At 35.6% G+C, this 18,119-nt stretch overlaps 2 protein-coding genes and 1 non-coding gene across 7 annotated transcripts; 2 read left to right on the plus strand and 1 right to left on the minus strand.

The window, feature by feature from the left end:
- Positions 1-225: 225 nt before the first annotated feature.
- Positions 226-9,421, plus strand: LOC107818085 (CLP protease regulatory subunit CLPX3, mitochondrial). Of its 5 annotated transcripts, none has more exons than XM_016644015.2 (16): positions 226-339; positions 490-1,438; positions 2,020-2,081; positions 2,255-2,343; positions 3,240-3,319; positions 3,804-3,854; positions 4,173-4,247; positions 4,425-4,502; positions 5,995-6,051; positions 6,981-7,051; positions 7,144-7,243; positions 7,367-7,471; positions 8,298-8,360; positions 8,532-8,654; positions 8,749-8,895; positions 8,970-9,105. In XM_016644015.2, exons 2-16 carry the CDS (start codon positions 542-544, stop codon positions 9,096-9,098), a joined length of 2,127 nt encoding a protein of 708 aa, XP_016499501.1. In that variant the 5' UTR covers positions 226-339; positions 490-541; the 3' UTR covers positions 9,099-9,105. The 5 variants fall into 5 exon arrangements, with proteins under 5 accessions (XP_016499501.1, XP_075074997.1, XP_075074996.1 ...); XM_075218896.1 differs by lacking the exon at positions 8,970-9,105 and adding an exon at positions 9,112-9,421 and having other exon boundaries at positions 230-339; positions 8,749-8,907; XM_075218895.1 differs by lacking the exon at positions 226-339 and adding an exon at positions 350-368.
- Positions 6,498-6,571, minus strand: TRNAN-GUU (transfer RNA asparagine (anticodon GUU)). Its single transcript has one exon. It is a non-coding gene; the product is annotated as a tRNA-Asn (tRNA).
- A 3,317-nt stretch (positions 9,422-12,738) lies between the features above and the next one.
- Positions 12,739-15,733, plus strand: LOC107818087 (chlorophyll a-b binding protein CP26, chloroplastic). The gene is made up of 6 exons (XM_016644018.2): positions 12,739-13,164; positions 13,871-13,955; positions 14,060-14,110; positions 14,536-14,656; positions 14,752-14,886; positions 15,344-15,733. Exons 1-6 carry the CDS (start codon positions 12,960-12,962, stop codon positions 15,602-15,604), a joined length of 858 nt encoding a protein of 285 aa, XP_016499504.1. The 5' UTR covers positions 12,739-12,959; the 3' UTR covers positions 15,605-15,733.
- The last annotated feature ends 2,386 nt before the right edge of the window (positions 15,734-18,119 follow it).

The following is an 18,119-nucleotide window of genomic DNA, read 5'->3' on the forward strand; positions in this document are numbered from 1 at the left end:
AATGATTATTTTTCAGTGACTTGACAAACGCTAGCTATATTTGAATGATCAGTCCGAAAACTGGTTAGACCGTGCTATTTTAACTGTAGTAGTTGCTTAAATTAATTTACTTTTAAAAAATTGACACCGTTAGCATGAACATCAACCGCGGTAGTTCACAGAGGCAGCATCGCTTAGTGGGTGGTTTGCGTATGTGTCGTGGGGAAGCGGTCAAAACTGAAGTTTTGTCCTTAATCTTAGAAAACTGTATTTTTTTGCATTTTCCTACAAAAACTCTTACCTTTTATCTTCTTTTCATTTTTCAATAGTTTATCGCCGATATACAGTACAGCATCTTCAGTTATACTCTTTCGCCATTTTATCACCCTGTAATAATAATAATAATAATAATAATAATAATAATAATAATAATAATAATAATAATATAATCTTCTATCACAGATCCCAATCTCACATCTTTTTAATTTATGTTAATTGATATTAATTCAGTTCTCTGGATTGAAGAAGAAGAAGAAGAAGAGGACGCAGCTGAGGAGGTAAAATGTCTGGAATATGGAGATGGAGAAATCTAAGACACTCACCGGTTACGAGGAGGAGGAGAACAACAACGACAACAACGGCGATTACGAGGACAATAAGCTCAATTCAACAAGAGGAACAACAACAGCAGCATCGAAATTACGTGAATTGGCTGCACGTGGGTTCTCATGTGAAACGGAGAGAGTCTCTCATCGGAGTACAAGAAAGGTACAAGTGGGACCGGGGTGGTTCTTCCGATGAGTATCGGACTTCCACGAGAAGGATTAGGGCGGAGGCTTATTGTCCTCGTTGCTCTAAACACATGGATCTTCTATTTACTAATCGTAATCACCATCTCATCCCTCCTCCTACTAACGACGAGGATAAAACTAATAATAGCAATGAAAATAGTGCTGCTGGTGCTGCTAGTAATTTAAAAAATGAAGCAGGTGCAGGTGGTCCTTACCAGGCAGTGAATCTTTGCCCCAATTGTAAAACGGCTTACTACTTCAGGCCCAACAAGATGGCACCACTTCAAGGTAGTTTCTTTGAAATTGGTAGAGTGAAAGGGAATGGTAATGGTAAAAGAATGAATAATAGTGATGAAGAGAATAAGAGGCTGAGGCCGTCTTTTTGGGAGTCATTGAAATCATACGGTGGTGAGCCACCTGAAAATTGGCCACCACCTCCGCCACCGGTTAATGGCCTGGCGGTGCATACACCTCCAGGCCCACCATTTGCACCTGGACTCAATCTGATACGGGCTGCTGGACCTGATGGTAAAAATGGTGGCGCGGATGAAAGTAGTGAGGAGAAGAGTGGGTGGGGCGGGTCTAATTTGGGGAAAAATTTGCCAACGCCAAAGGAGATCTGCAAGGGACTTGATAAATTTGTCATAGGTCAAGAGCGTGCAAAAAAGGTTCTTTTTTAATTCTTCTTATTTTTTTAAGCCTTTAAGTCATTGCCATTATTCATTGCACTACACAATACTGAAACTTTTATAACTGTGATCAAGCAACTGAATTGATCACTATCTACTGGTTAACTCTTAACTCGCAACGTCAATCAGTAGCATTTTCATATTATTAATCTCTGTTATGCCTAAGGAGATGCATATCCAGAATTCTTGTTCGTGGAAATCAGATATTAAATTGGACTTTGATGCTTATGAGCTTCCGGCATAATCTTTTATTTGTCACTCTTATCCTACTTTAGAGACGGAGAAAAGGGTAGACTTTCATTTAAGTCATTGTTTGCACAATATGTCCTACATGGAATAAATGCTACTAACTTTCAAGGCGGAGTACAAATTTATGTGTGAAAATCCACTGAAATTGCAACAAACAGTAGATATGAACTCATAGCTTTGAAAATATAATGGGGTCAATAATAAAATCCTTAAAGGTTGAACCCATAGAGTTTAAATCCAAGATCCGCCTCTGGCTTCTAATTTGTATCGGGTCTTTGAGTTGTTGTTTTCACAAGTGATTCATTTGGCAGGTGCTTTCAGTGGGTGTTTATAATCACTACAAAAGGATTTACCATGCTTCATTGCAGAAAGGGTTAGTCCGTTAGTTCATGATTTATTGAAGACTTAATGTTGACCAGTGCATTTCCCTCTAAATTTCGATATCTTTGTATCCTGTTGAATATGCTATCATCTAGTTTGTCTTGCCTTTCTTTCTTAGCTTTATTTTCTCTATATGAACCATTATTGTATATACTTCTGTGTTAGGTCTGGAGCAGAATCAGCAAGGGATGATAGTGAAGAAAATGTGGAACTGGAAAAAAGCAATGTGCTTTTGATGGGGCCTACTGGATCAGGTAAAAATCTGCATACCATTCTTGTACTTTCAGTCAGTTACTTATGCAAATCTGTAACCTCAGAAACTTCCAGAGATTGTCAGCTGATAGAAGTTCCAATACTGGAAGCTGTCTGGCTTAAGTTTTCCTGAAACAGGGAAAAACTACTTGCAAATCCTTGGCTCATAAATTTCTGATTAGTGGTGGAACTGGGTTTTTGTGAGGCTACAATTGTAACATTCAGCACCATCTTAGTGCTCGTGATTACTAACTTTTACTTACCATTTCAAAAAAAAACTACTCTCAATTCCTTAGTTCTTTTGTGAATGTGGCTTTTCTCATTCTGGTTCTTTGTCTGTTGCTTCCATAAACCTATTTTTAGTCTTGGAAACGTTGAGACCTTTTGTCAGTTCATATTGCTTGTTAGCAGGGATGTTCCAAAATTGAGAATCTTGTAACTTACGGTGTTCCAAAAGTGAGGACTGTAAGAGAAAGGAAGGGGATGTGGAAACTTTAGTTCCCCTCTTTGTTAAATGAAAAATGATAAGAAGAAAAGAAAGGGATGAGAAAACATTTTCTCCTCACAGCCACTGATTCTTTCTTCATCAGAACACCTTGTCCGCTATTTCTTGTTTTGTCTGCCAACTGAACAATGATGAATAGGACTTTCTTCTCTTTTTCTTCTTCTTTTGCGTGTCCTTATTCTCCAACAAGAGTTAATTTTCTGTAACACAGTAAGAATTGCAATAACTACAGATTGTTTTAAGAATGTGCCCATTTTCATTTTGTGCTTCTGTTTGTAGCTTCCTTTAACTAATGTGTAGCCTCACAAATCAATAATATCTTTAGTTGAAAATTGCTTACTTTGTGGGAGAATTTGTGAAACTTGGAACTTTCTAACTCCATTTTTGGAACAGGGAAAACACTACTTGCAAAAACACTTGCACGCTTTGTGAATGTGCCTTTTGTTATTGCAGATGCAACAACCTTAACACAGGCAAGTAAGATGCTATTTTGATTTGAACTTTTCCCACTTTGATTGTTTCTCTTCTTATTTAGTGAAGAATAAATGGGTGGACTGTGGAGTCTCTCTTTACTTACAATAATATACTATTATACAAAACAAAGTAAATCATACATAAGTATTTTAAATTTGTTAGTAACGCAAGTAGGAAAGGGATATATGGAGTGATAAATTTCCAAGCAATACTTGAATATGTGCTGAGAAAATAGTGTCTAGAAATGATTAGAAATAGTATCAAGTTTCTCCCATTATATCTGGATTTAACTTGTTCCCAAGCGGCACTTGCATCTAAAAATTAGTATAGCTCCTTTCTTGTTATTTTAAGCTCCAATATGAGAGTATAAGCACAGAAGAATAATTGGAAATACTTTTTAGTTGATCATTTCCACTGGACGCGGGTTCTTTCTGAATTTACTTCTTGAAGTCCAACTGAGAAGCACTTTTTGGTATCTTACAGGCTGGATATGTTGGTGAAGATGTCGAATCCATATTGTACAAGTTACTTACGGTATGGTTCCTACTGCATAGATTCATAAGTATGCAAATTACTGGCTGAGTTAAGCATGTCCCTGTTCTACATATTTCTTGGTTCGCGAGAAGTTGGATGTGTAGATCATTCTCAAAAAAAAAATGTTGGATGTGTAGTTATTATCAGTACTTTTTTCGTCCTACAATTAATATGCCATGGTTTTTATTTTTTGCCCCATTTTGTTATGTGCCGATAGTTTCTTTATATAGTGAGGGTATTACTTTAACTTAGAATATAGTGTAGAATCTTATGAAGGTTTCAGTGGTGCTAGGAATGTGATATTGTTGTGACATGCAGGTTGCTGAATTTAATGTGCAAGCAGCACAACAAGGGATGATCTACATTGATGAAGTCGATAAGATAACAAAGAAGGTGCTTGTTTTGCGTCTTTTTTGTTTATTATAATTGTTTATAGCTTATTTTAAGAAAAGCTCTATGCATTTTGTCAAAATATTTTGATCACTGTGTAATCTTCTTTTTCATCTGACATTTAAAGGATATCACAACTGACACACCTATTTTATTCCTCTGCTTTCTGTCTTTGAAAAGGCTGAGAGCTTAAATGTTAGCAGAGATGTTTCTGGGGAAGGAGTTCAGCAGGCACTACTGAAAATGCTCGAAGGAACTGTGAGTGCCCTTGGTCTTGGCCCATTTATTAACTATTGTTGTTTTCTAATGAATAAGTATTTGTCGGCTCTCTTTGGCTATTAATAGCTTCCTCCTTATCCTTATTTAAAAAAAAAATAGCTTCAGATCTGTGTTCAACTATGTTCATGTGGATAAATCCAAAGGCTGTTATAGGTTTTATTTCTTGTATATTAGTGGAACCGATTTAACTTTGGCTGCAAATTTATTGGAAAGCTATTAATGGATATGCAGTACTGACAGGTATAAATTGTTGTACATAAAGTTAATGCTGAACTGCAACCACTATTCCAATTTAAGCAGAAAAGATGTAGACCTAGCATATTTGGAAGAAGTTCATTAATGATCATGGACTGAATTTCTGATAGACACTAGTCTAAGATACAAAACATAAAAGAACTTGAACTTCTGTTGAATTGGTCGTGAATGAAATAAGGGCATCCCATATTGGAGTTTAGGCAAGGAAATATTTCATTAGACTTTAATATAAGGGAAGCTTGGACTAAGGTAAGATTCCTAAATAAGAAAAGTTATTAAATGGAGAAATACTTAAATTCCAAGCCTAGTTGCCAAGTGTGTGTGTGTGTATGTATATATACACACACACACACACACACACACACACACACTCTTAACCTAAACACGGAAAATGTATGTAGGAACATTTTAACATATACTATCTAATTCTCTTGACTTTGAACATGCCCCTCGAACTCAATGTAGTGAAACAAATTGAGTTTGCAAATAAAAACAGGAATGTCCTGGCAAGTATGTTGGCAAAAGTTACTGTTAAAAAAACAGACATCTCAATAATATCATCGAATCTCACCAGAATACTGATCAATCACTAAAAAGAAAAGCATTGCGAGAATGCTTTCATTCAAAAACTTGCAGTAATTGCACAACAAAGAATGTGCTTCTTGTATCACATACGAAAAGGAAGTTATCCAACAACTTTTATGGTTGCAATGTGTGCTTGATTTTGTGATCTATGTCTCCCAGGGTGTATAGTAAGTGGCTCCCTATTTGATTCCCCACAATAAAAATAGCATAGAATAAGTTTAACTTGGTATTATTCGTCCTTAATTTTCTTGGCAAGTTTCATACAACTTGATAATGGATAATCATGCTTTTTCTCACATCTTGGGCACACTTACCTGGTGCTCTTGCTTAAAAATGTCGAATATGAGAACTGATCAATGACCATCTGTCTTTTCAATTTCTACATTTCATCCTAAAGAAATCTTTGATTGTTATCATGGTAAACTTCACTGTCCTCGATTTATTTTGTTTATATTCTACAGTGCTGTAATCATGATGTTTATCATTTGTGCTTTAAAAGATTCGCAGTTTAGATTACGAATCTTGCTCTTATATCACTTAAAAAATTTCTTGGAAACAACATCGTCCATAGCTAATGATATGGTCTGCTGCCTTTATTAACCAGTAGTAACATGTGTGTCTCTTTTTCCAGATAGTGAATGTACCTGAAAAGGGACAAAGGAAGCATCCTCGTGGTGATAATATTCAGGTAAAGTGGATGAGAATGTGTTCAGTTCCTATTTTCCTTTGTTACTATTCTTAGAGTTTTGCTACCTTTTGTTTCTTGATAAAGTTATAATTTTACCTCTGTAAAAGGAAAACGCTAGTATACAAGAGGTATACAAAAGATAAAATCTCACAAAAAAATAAACTTAGAACTCTGCTAAGTGGATACCTTACCTTACCCAAAAAAAAAAATCACTCTGCTAAGTGGTAACATGATGTATAGAGTCTGAACCTGCCCAAATGCTAAAAGTTGGAAGGAGTAGTCTCAAGTATTAAATGGGAGCTCCTGTAAACAAGCAAACCATTGTTTATACTAATTGGAATCTCACTGATGCTTTAAAAATTTACAAAAAAGAACATAAATGGTCCCTGGAGCTGTACAACAATGTTTTCTATCCCTTCAATATTTTTTTTGGTAAGGACGTTAAGTGCTAGAAGAAGGGCTTGAACCTCCGACGTTGTGGTTAACAGCCACACGCTCTAACCAACTGAGCTATTCCAGCTATCCCTTCAATATATATGATTCTTTATTAAATAAGGAGATAATAAGGTAAAGAATCAATTGGTAAGTTAGATGAGGCTATGCCCAAGGTAATTTTCCATTGAGAGATGTTAAACATTGGATCTCATGCTCTGACTTAAAAGTAGTGAGACTTGCTGTAGATGAACTTGTCGATGATCAGCATCCTTGGGTCCACTTAAAGATAATCAGTTCAGACAAAATAAAGTCAGGTGCTACATGTAGACACTTTCTTTTCGCTGAATTGGAAGTTGGAATCGAATGTTTGGAATCTCTTCTCCATTTCCTTATAAAAAAAATTAACAAAACATAAACGTCGTATGCTTCACTTGTTGAATTCATTTTATTTCTTCCCCTATGAATTCTCTAAAAGTTTTGCAACATTTATACAGATAGATACAAAAGACATTCTTTTTATCTGTGGTGGCGCATTCATTGATTTGGAGAAAACTATTTCAGAGAGGTAATTTTATTTTCTGAATTCCTTCCTCTAAGTGCATCAGAAACTAAGACTTTTGTGAACTATGAGGGTTTACAATGGGTTCTTATTATCAGACGACAGGATTCTTCTATTGGTTTTGGAGCTCCAGTTCGCGCCAACATGAGAACTGGTGGAGTAACTAATGCAACTGTAACATCATCCTTGCTAGAATCTGTAAGAATGGTGATCTAATTCTAAGTTCCTATGTTTTTATATGCTTGAGATTGTGAGTTGTGCACAATAAATTTAATATCTAGCCAGCTGCTATTCCTGAAAGATATCACTTCATGTTTCCAGGTAGAGAGTAGTGATTTTATTTCATACGGGCTCATACCAGAGTTTATTGGGCGCTTTCCTATTTTGGTTAGTTTATCTGCACTGACGGAGGACCAGCTTGTTCAGGTACTTTTTATTTTTTGTTTTGCCTTTAGTTTTTATTTTGCTACTGATCTTGCTCTAGGGTAGGTTGTCTACATCACACCTCTTGTAGTGCAGCCCTTTCCCGGACCCTGCGTGAATGTGGGATGCTTCCTGCATGGGCTGCCCTGCCCTTTAGTTTTTATTTTGCTACTGTAATCACGGCCTGGAAAGGTCTCCTGAGCCGAGGGTCTCCTGGAAACAGCTTCTCTGCCCCTCGGGGTAGGGGAAAGGTCTGCGTACATATTACCCTCCCCAAACCCCACTTGTGGGATTATACTGGGCTGCTGCTGCTGTTGTTGTTGTAATCACGGCCTGCATTGTATATGGAAAGCACGTTGCAACTCATTCAGATTGGGAGGATGTCTCTCATGCTGATGGGTTGCATCAATTGGTTTACCTTCAGAAGCTTAGTGTACCTACTGGAGCAATTGTCTTCCTTTTGTGAAAAATACTTTATCTGGAATAAGCTCTTTTAAGCAGAGCAAATATTGATAGAAGTCCAGTTGGCTCTCTCGTCATCAATTAACATGAAAGACCCAAGATACACAAATGTTGATAATGATTTGTAATTCCTGCTTCAGTTCTCTGATTGAAGAACTTGATCCTTGCTTATGAGGGAAATCCATCTTTCACCTAACAGATTTGGTTATTGTTACTTATTCCCTGCCTGATTCCTTTTGTTCTATGTATTCCTTGCTTTGATTGTTCTTCTCTTTTGTCGTCTTCTTTCTTTTTGACTTTTGGTCTTGAAGTGTTTGTTTTTCCAGAAAATTGACTTGGTGAATTTAATGTATTTTTTTTCTTACAGGTCCTCACTGAACCCAAAAATGCTCTTTGCAAGCAATATAAAAAACTATTTAGCATGAATAATGTAAGTACAAACTATGTGTCCTTCCTCTCTTCCCCCACTCACACCCACCTTTACAACCCTCCCACCCTAGAGCAAAAAGGAACGCAAGCATGAAAATACACATCCTCAAACCCTGAAGAGAGAGGTTACATGTTGTATTCAACTGATTTGGACTTTCACGTGCTTGTTTAGACTAAGCTACATTTTACGGAGGGAGCATTAAGGTTGATTGCCGAGAAAGCGATGGCTAAAAATACTGGTGCGAGGGGATTGAGAGCCATACTCGAAAGCATCTTAACTGATGCTATGTATGAGGTAAACTATGTTCGAATCTATTTTCATAGGAGCTTCACAAAATCTTTAAGATCAGGAGCAAGTGTTTTCGTACTTGATTCACTTGAATGTGCAGATTCCTGATGTCAAAGCTGGAGATGATAGAGTAGATGCTATTGTGGTGGATGAAGAGTCAGTAGGTGCAGTAAATGCACCTGGATGTGGTGGGAAGGTACTTCGTGGAGATGGTGCTCTACAACGGTATCTTGCTCAGGCACATTCGGTAAATCAAAGAGTATGATTTGAACTTTCACTTGTTTATTTTATTCCCTGGCTAATGCCATTTCTTTTCAATAGAATCATTCTTCTCCTAAAGTAAGCTTAGAAGGTGTGAAGACATATACCCTCTGCATACAGAAAAGGGCATTTCCTGCCAAAACTCATTTGGGTAAGCTACACACTTGCACACTGTTGACCTCTCGATAAATTTTATTGCCAGGAAAATAATGGGATGGCCGAAACCGAGCTGCAGGAGGGTGAGTCTGAAGTCTCTTCTAGAGCAATAAGCATGTAAGATTTGTTAGAACCTCAGTTTTAGGATGCATACATGATTTTTTTCTTTAGAATCATTTGTTGTAAAATGTAAATTCATAATACAGGGTGTTTATCCCCTTGTAAAACAACAAAGCTATCTGCTTCCAGGAAAGTCATAGAAAATACAATATGGTATAAGGAAAATGTAACCATTCTAATTTTTAGTCCAACAGTGTACCAATTCTTTAGCAATGAGAAAACTTTGATTCTTCATACTTCTCAGTGATTTGTGAAGCAAGAGTGGTCTCTTTTCAGGATCATAGCAAACAAATTCTATTGAAAGGTAGAATTAATACCTAATACGAGTACATTTGGACAAACTGGAGAAAACAGATAATCTTTTCAAAACTACAGCTACAGCAATAAGTATCAGGAGTAAAAAGTTGCCAAATTTTCAGAAGGGAAAAGCATAAGTATCCCTAGCCTATAACCGAAGTTTCAACTACACACTTTCTTTTTCGGGGTGCTATTACACCCTTAAAAGATCATGACTAGGTTTGTATCAAAGTGGTGAAAAACATGCGCCTACCAAGTATAAATTTCAAATTTTTATTTTTCTAATTTTTTTCGGATACAGTTTCTCTGCTCCTTTGGAGTAGGGTTAAGGTTTGCGTACACACTACCCTCCTCATACCCCACTAGTGTAATTTTACTGGGTTGTTGTTGTATTCTTTTTCATTTTCTTTCTTTTCCTCCTTCCTTTCTTCTTCATTTCGTTCTTGGAGTCGTTTGTGCGACGAAATCAAATGCTAGTTCCTCGTCTATTTTGTTTTTAGTATTCCATATTCTCTTCTTTATATTTTTCTTGTATTTTTTAAATTTTCTCTTTCTTCTTTACGGGCGATTTGCATCCTCTAAATCTGCGACGCACTATCAACGGAGCGGTAGATCCAGAGGCGGATTTACAGTGTAAAATATGGTTCACGTGAACCCGTGGTCCTCAGGTTAAAGTATATATATGATGTACAAAATTTGAAAAAAATACATATAGATATTTTGATGGAAAAATAGATATATACATTTGATGGAACCCATGGTCAAAAGAGATGAAGGGGTGCATTGGTTTTGGTCTTTTATTTCCAATAGCCTTAAGGTTTGGGGATCTAATCCCCAACCGACTTTTTGTTTAATTTTTTTTAAAACGTAATGGTGCACCCATTCTCCGAAAATCCTAAGGTCAAAATCAACCACCTGAATCGACCAATGGAGATCTGATTGAGGTGGACAATGGAAACTCTTTTCTTCATAATCAACCACATATGGTTTGCATCTAATCAAAATAAATAAAAACTAAGGTCAAATGTAAAGATATTTCAGTGGGTTTTTGTGATAAATTGGCCATGGTGGATTGTGAGGAGGTGTTGGAAGCATGGAGAGGAGAGGAGTTTTATGGAGGTTCTGGATGATGTTTATGTTGATGATACTTTCGATGGTTGCCGGTAAGCTTTCCCCAGAGGATTTGTTTGTATTTCAAAGAAAAAAAGCAAAAAAGAAAAGAAAAAAATTACTAAAAAGATATATCAGTTTAAGTTATAATGTTAATTAATCATAAGTGCTTGTCCAATTAAAATCCGACACGTGGCAATATTAATCAGATTTTACTCATGTTTTGGTTTTCTATTGAAAGGTAGAATTAATACCTAATACAAGTACATTTGGACAAACTGGAGAAAACAGGTAATCTTTTCAAAACTACAGCCTACAGCAATAAATTATCACGTGTAGAAAGTTGTCAAATTTTCAGAACTACAGGAACAACTTTTCAGGAGTAGAAGTTTGTCAAAACTAAAGAAGCATACTAAACTCTGCGCTTATTTGAGTACTCACTCACTGATCTTAAAACGCTATGATGGGGCAATTTGCCGATAGTAATGTGGTCAGAGCAAACTGTAGAAAAGCGTGTAGTTCCACGAGAACCCAATAGTTTTGGCTTAAATCCTATAAAATTTATTAAAAATATATAAATAATCTATTTAGAACCCAGCAAGTAAAACAAATTATGGTTCGGAACCCATAAACTAAAATTCACAGCTTCGGCTCTGCGGCACTGAGGACATTAAGCTCAACACAATACAACGCACGTTTTAGTGAAGAATGACATTAAAGTATTTAGATGATTCAGAAACTTCAATGAAGTGAAATATATTAAGCAAAAAATACTACGTCAATTAAGTTCAAGTTCAAGAGATGCAAAACATACAATCTTAATGGTGCAACTCATCTATCCAGGTCTTGGTGGATAGAGTTACCTCGTATTTGTTACTGGTAGGGGTGTACATAGGTCGGGTTGGTTCGGATTTTATAATTACCAAACCAAACCAATTGTGTTGGGTTATTAAATCTAAAGACCAAACCAACCCAATAAAACTCGGGTTTTTCACTCTCGGATTTTCTCGGGTTTTCGGATTTTTCGGGTTTTTTCGAGGGGGGGGGGGGCGAGATTTTTTCCGGTAAAATCTTCATAGAACAAAACATATAAATTGTGCTCAAAATATTTCTTTAATTCTAGTAAGATACAACTATATAATATATTTTCCAAGAAAATAATACAAAATATGAAATGTGTCATGGCATTATCCTATAATATTCAACAATAAAATTATGTAATATAAATATTGCTAATTAAAAAGTCATAATAAAAATAAACATAATCTAAAAGTACTAAGTCATGCTAAAATAAGTAGACTAATAAGGGAGTATTAATTACATGACTACACGCTAAAGAAAAAATAAAAATAGGTTATATTTTTTTATCTAAATTATTGCAAAACAAAAAATAGATATTCAATGCATTCCCATTCATGGTATTGAATTGAATGTCTTTTGTTAGCATTAGTATTGATTTGATTTTGGTTTGAGCTTTTGTTAGAATTATTTAATTTACTAATGTTAATGGCTATAAAACTTATTAGAGCATTCAAAAGTTCTTAGTCCAACCTTGAAATAATACATTAAAAGATAAAAGTATGAAATTTTTTAAGAAATATTTATAAATTACATCACAATAAGTATATTTATATATTAAATATATCTAAAATTTCTATATATGTAATGTCGGGTTGATTTTGTTTCGGTTTGACTTTCTTTAGTTAAAACCAAACCAAACCAATTATGATTGGGTTTTTTTTTCCAACACCAAACTAAATCAAACCAAACCATAGTCGGGTTTTCTTTCTCGGTTTGACTCGGATTATCGGGTTGGTGCGGTTTGCCAGTTTTCTTTGTACACCCCTAGTTACTAGTTAGAGGCAGCAGATACTCTATGGAATACGTCGAGGTACGCACAAATTGAACCAGACACAACAATTTCTTGTACTAAGTTTTATTTCTAATCTCTAACATATTTATCCATGACGTCAATATATATATATATATCGCATATTGCATTTTTAATAAAAGAAAAATATATAAAAGAGAAAAGTACAGAAAAGAATAAGGTAATGTTGCAATGTGGATAGATAGGATGTTATCCAAGTCTTCACCAATAGTTTTGAGATGCATGCCATGTCAGCACTGTCATCTGCCACGTCAGAAAATCCTTCCTATCAAATTTCTGCATCAGATTGCAGATGTTCCTTGGAAAACCAATAGCAGGACGCCACTTGGCACGTCTACATCCACCAGATCAACCATTTAGTGAGTATCTCCACTCCAAATACCATCCTCAATTTCTCAATTCTCATCATCAACAACTCTTCGTCTAACAACTGATCTCAACCTCAACCTCAACCTCCTCCGGCTCCACCGTTAGCCATGGCTGCAGCTACCTCCCTCTATGTCTCGGAAATGATGGGAAGTCCGGTCAAGTTCAGCGGTGTAGCAAGGCCAGCTGCTCCAACTCCATCCTCCTCTGCTACCTTCAAAACTGTTGCCCTCTTCAAAAAGAAGGCTGCTGCTGCCCCTGCTAAGAAGGCTGCTGCTGTCGCCCCTGCTGACGAGGAGCTCGCCAAGTGGTACGGTGAGTAACATACTTACTCCTTCCGTTTCATTTTATATGAAAATAGCACCAGCTACCCAGTTTTCGGACGGGTAATTGAAAAATAATCAGTGTTTGCAAATTTATTGGAAAATAGCCACCGCTTTGATGTAACACAAAATGTTCCAGGTTTATGGAGCTCCTGCATATAAACCTATTGGAACTCCAGCACACGGAAAGTTCCAGCATAATATGCAGGTTTACGGAGCTCCTGCGTATAAACCTGTTGGAACTCCGGCACACGGAAAGTTCCAGCATAATATGCGGGATTATGGACCTTGTGCATATTATTTTAGAACTTAAGCACATTATGTTGTAAGGTCATATATAAAATTTGAACTCTACCATATTATGCTGAAATTTTTCTGGATCTTTAAGGGTGTTTTTGTTCAGATTTTATTTTTACATGAAAAAAGCGATTAAATTTCGATTACTTTTAAAATTGTGGCTATTTTTCAAATACTAGTTGTAAATCTGGCTATTTTTTCCTTAAAACTGAGGAAGTACTCCATTACATTATGTCTTTATTTTCCTTAATGAACTGCCTTCATATGCTTGTTGCTGTTAATCCTACGTACTACAATAATGTTAAATAGAACCTCTAGAAATTCCCAGTCCCTGTAGTCTCCATTTTACAACTTCCCTTTTATTCATTTGCTTACTCTCGATATCTGAATACTACTTACAGGACCTGACAGAAGAATTTTCCTACCCGACGGTCTCTTGGACAGATCAGAAATCCCCGAGTACTTGAACGGAGAAGTTCCCGGAGAGTAAGCTTCCTTAATCTTTGCGTCTTTTTGCTAGAATTGCATGCCAACATATACAAATATGGAATGAAATTACGAGTATAATAAAGTTTCTGTATTTGCTGCAGCTACGGTTATGATCCTTTTGGTCTCAGCAAGAAGCCAGAAGACTTTGCTAAGTAAGTGAGGTGACACATTAATTAAGTTTACTCATAGTCAATTTCGAGCCGTGGAAACAGCCTCTTGCAGAAATGCAGGGTAAGGCTGCGTGCAATATAATAGACCCTTATGGTCCGGTCCTTCACCAGCCCCGCACATAGTGAGAGTTTAGTGCACCCAGTGGCGGATCCAGGATTTTAAAGTCGTGGGTGCTCACTGATAAAAAATTTGAAAGAAGAGGAAAAAAGAGTTTAGTTATGGGTGCTCAATCAATATTTACCTAAATATTTTTATAATTACCTATACAAATTTACTAAATCTTGTCAAAATTAGCATGTAGATCCGCCCCTGAGTGCACCAAGCTAACCTTTTTTACTCTCAGCCAATTTCGTTCGTGTTGTTTGTGGAGATAGATTCTAGTGTTAATATGCTCGATGTACTGCAGATATCAGGCATATGAGTTGATCCACGCCAGATGGGCTATGCTCGGTGCTGCTGGATTTGTTATCCCTGAAGCCTTTAACAAATTTGGTGCTGACTGTGGTCCTGAAGCTGTTTGGTTCAAGGTATATATTTCCATCAATTGCACCTTTCATTTCATTAGGAATTTGAATTTACAAGGAGTATACACTACTTATTTCCTCGTTTATCTCGTGTCTAGACTGGAGCTTTACTTCTAGATGGAAACACATTGAATTACTTTGGAAAGAACATTCCCATCAATCTTGTTGTTGCTGTCGTCGCGGAGGTTGTTCTTCTTGGTGGTGCTGAGTACTACAGAATTACTAATGGCTTGGTGAGCTCCCCTTCACTTCTTAGTGACTAGTTTGCGACATTAATATTGGCGTTACACAGCTCAAACATACTCTTAATATGGTGTGACATTTTTTGCTTTGGGCAAAGCTCCTACTGTTTTCTCCAAAAGGTCTCGTACCCATAGGCGGACCTATGCTATACAAAGAGGGGTCACCAGCACCCGTAAATTCGGAAAAAAATTTTGTGTATACATGTATGTCTTTATAAAATAGTAATATATTAGTAGTGGACACCCTATATACAAAGCATATTTTGGTTGAATCCAAAAGTGTACCCGCAACCGTCTGCCAGTCATACCCATTAAGAATAGTCATACACCTTATATGTAGCTTCCTTTTCCTTTCAGCAACCAATGTGACACTTTGGTCGCAACCTAACAATATCATATATTGATATTTTATTAGACTGTTGATCTAATAAATTGTATTGACATGTAGGATTTGGAGGACAAACTACACCCAGGTGGTCCATTTGATCCACTAGGCTTGGCAAAGGACCCAGACCAGGCAGCAATATTGAAAGTAAAAGAAATCAAGAATGGAAGACTAGCCATGTTTGCAATGCTTGGTTTCTTCATCCAAGCCTATGTGACAGGAAAAGGTCCAGTTGAGAATTTGGCTGCTCATTTGAGTGATCCCTTTGGCAACAACTTGCTCACTGTCATTGCTGGAACTGCTGAAAGAGCCCCTACTCTGTAATTTTACAATTCGGCAATATGCTATACATTTTGATGCACTTGATCAGAGCTGTACTATGTGAAAAATTAAACCAGCTTGTAGTTCAAGACAAACTGTACTTAATTTCATAGAGCTCCAGTACTGGCCAAATTCGTTCTTCAGTGTTCTAATCATATAACGTCGTCCCTCATATTCATTTATATTCATATGATTCATCACACGATTTTGTATTTTAACAAATATTTTAACTAATATGGGATTATGTTATTTCTAAAGAAAATATTTACCTTAAAAACAACGTTTGCTATCAAAAACTGCTATGGTATATAAGTTTTTAAGTTACAAAAAAAACTAAGACAATCAAACTCTACCACAGCACATTAGAGATATGTAAGATTACAAGAACATAGATGTATCGACGCGCTAAGTATTTTTGACAAATTTTGAAGGAAGGCCCAGGATGGTTGCTATAACGTCTTTTTCGGCACGGTAACAAGGTCCAACGATGAATCTAACATGGAAGACGGTGCGGATCTAGGATTTCCGGAGGATGGGTTCACCACTATTTTTTTAAAAAAAATTAAACAAAAAAGTTGGTTGGGAATTTGATCCCTTAAAGGCTATTGGAAATAAGAGACCAAAACCAATGAACTACTTCATCTTTTTTACCAAGGATTCCATCAAATATATATACCTATTTTTGCCAAATTATATACATCATATCTATAGTTTAACCCGTGGACCACGGGTTCACGTGAACCATATTTTATACTGTAAATCCGCCTCTGAAGGCATGTAAGTCAAGAATCTTAAAAAAATATTTTTTTCTTCTTATCAACCATAATTTGTCGATCGGTAATTTATCGGTATTGTTTGAAGTAGTGTTAAGAACTAAATTTAAAAAATTATAATTTTTAAAATAGTTAAAATAGTTTTGTGCTTTAATGCTAGTACTAGTATGTAACACGTGATAGTACGGCTCTTCAAGGAATGGATCGTTTGGTTATCGAGATAAGATTATTAATTTTGGTATAAAATTTTGAATTATGGTTATCTCATGTTTGATATATTACTAGCTAATATCGCTATAAAACCAAAAGAGTTAATATCCTAAAACCTCTCTAAATTATCACATTTTTGTCAGTTTACTACTTAAACTATTTGGTGCCTCCAAAACCCCCATTCCCCCGAAATATATTGCCCTTCATATTAATACCCCTCGTTGCATTCTTAGAGGTGCAACTAGTACATGCTCCTAATTATCTAAAAAAACATGCCATGTGACACTACATATAGCTATTTAACTTAGTCTAAAACCTCCATAAACTATTTTTAAAAAATTATCAGTTACCTGCTTAAGTTATCTAGCCAAAACCCTCCCGATCTATATTTTCCTATATATTAAAACCTCATATCAAATTCTTACAGGTACATCTTTCTAACTACATTACCTTATAGTTTGTACTAAATTTTTACGTAGTCTATCCATAATGTATTACTCTCGAATGACTGATTAATGCTAGGAGTTTTGGCCAAAATAGTATCTAATGTAATGGGTTAATTTTAAGTTTAACTATGATTGTACTCTATGCCAAACTCCAATTGAATAAGTCTTCATTTACATTTATTTTGCAACAGAATAAAAAATAAATAAAGGCATATAATATTGCATTTATGAAAAATTATCTTATATTACATAAACAAGATTACGCAAAATAAAAAACCAATTGGCCAACAACTACATTCTTTTATTCTAAATTACACAAGTAAGGTTTAAGAGGTTCAACCTTATTCTCTACAACAACGTGTTGGTTTAATAAGAAGATCTAAATGAGTGTCTTTTCAACGATATGAATAAGACATGAAAGAAGACTAAAAAAAGAAAGAAAATAAACTATTTCAAAGGAAACATGAGAGGAAATTTTTTTCCAAAGGGAACCCATATGGAGAACTGAAGGAAAAAAGTGGAAAAAAAAATGAAGAAGAAGGTGAAAAAATACAAAAGAAAGGTGAAAAACAAGGAACAATGGTGAAAAACAAGGAAGAAAGGTGGATATAAAGGAAATATTGAGAATATTTATTTTTTTTAAAAAAAAAGTTAAAGAAGGTTAGACTAATTAGACATTATATTTTATAAGGTGGGTCATTTTGACGGCCTTTTTCAGCGGCCAAGTAAGCAAGAAGGAGTTAAAATATGAAGGGCAACATAGTTCAGAGGGGTTTTAGGTATACTGAATAATTTAAGTAAGAAACTGACAAAAACATAATAGTTTAAGGGGTTTTTATGGTATTAAATCAAACCAAAATGGTAATATTACTTTTTCCGTCTCATATTATATGTCATGATTCTCTATTACATGCTCATTAAGAAAAATTAATTAGGATGGAATTTTGACTACTTTATCTTTATTTATATCTTAATATTTATTTTTTCTTTATTAGTATTTGAATAAAATAATCAATAATTGAGGTGTTTGTAGTCTTTAAGGATAACTATTACTCCCTCTGTTCTAGTTTATGTGAACCTATTTCCTTT

The sequence above is a fragment of the Nicotiana tabacum genome, chromosome 8 (genome assembly GCF_000715075.1).
Source record: "Nicotiana tabacum cultivar K326 chromosome 8, ASM71507v2, whole genome shotgun sequence".
Taxonomy (NCBI): domain Eukaryota; kingdom Viridiplantae; phylum Streptophyta; class Magnoliopsida; order Solanales; family Solanaceae; genus Nicotiana; species Nicotiana tabacum.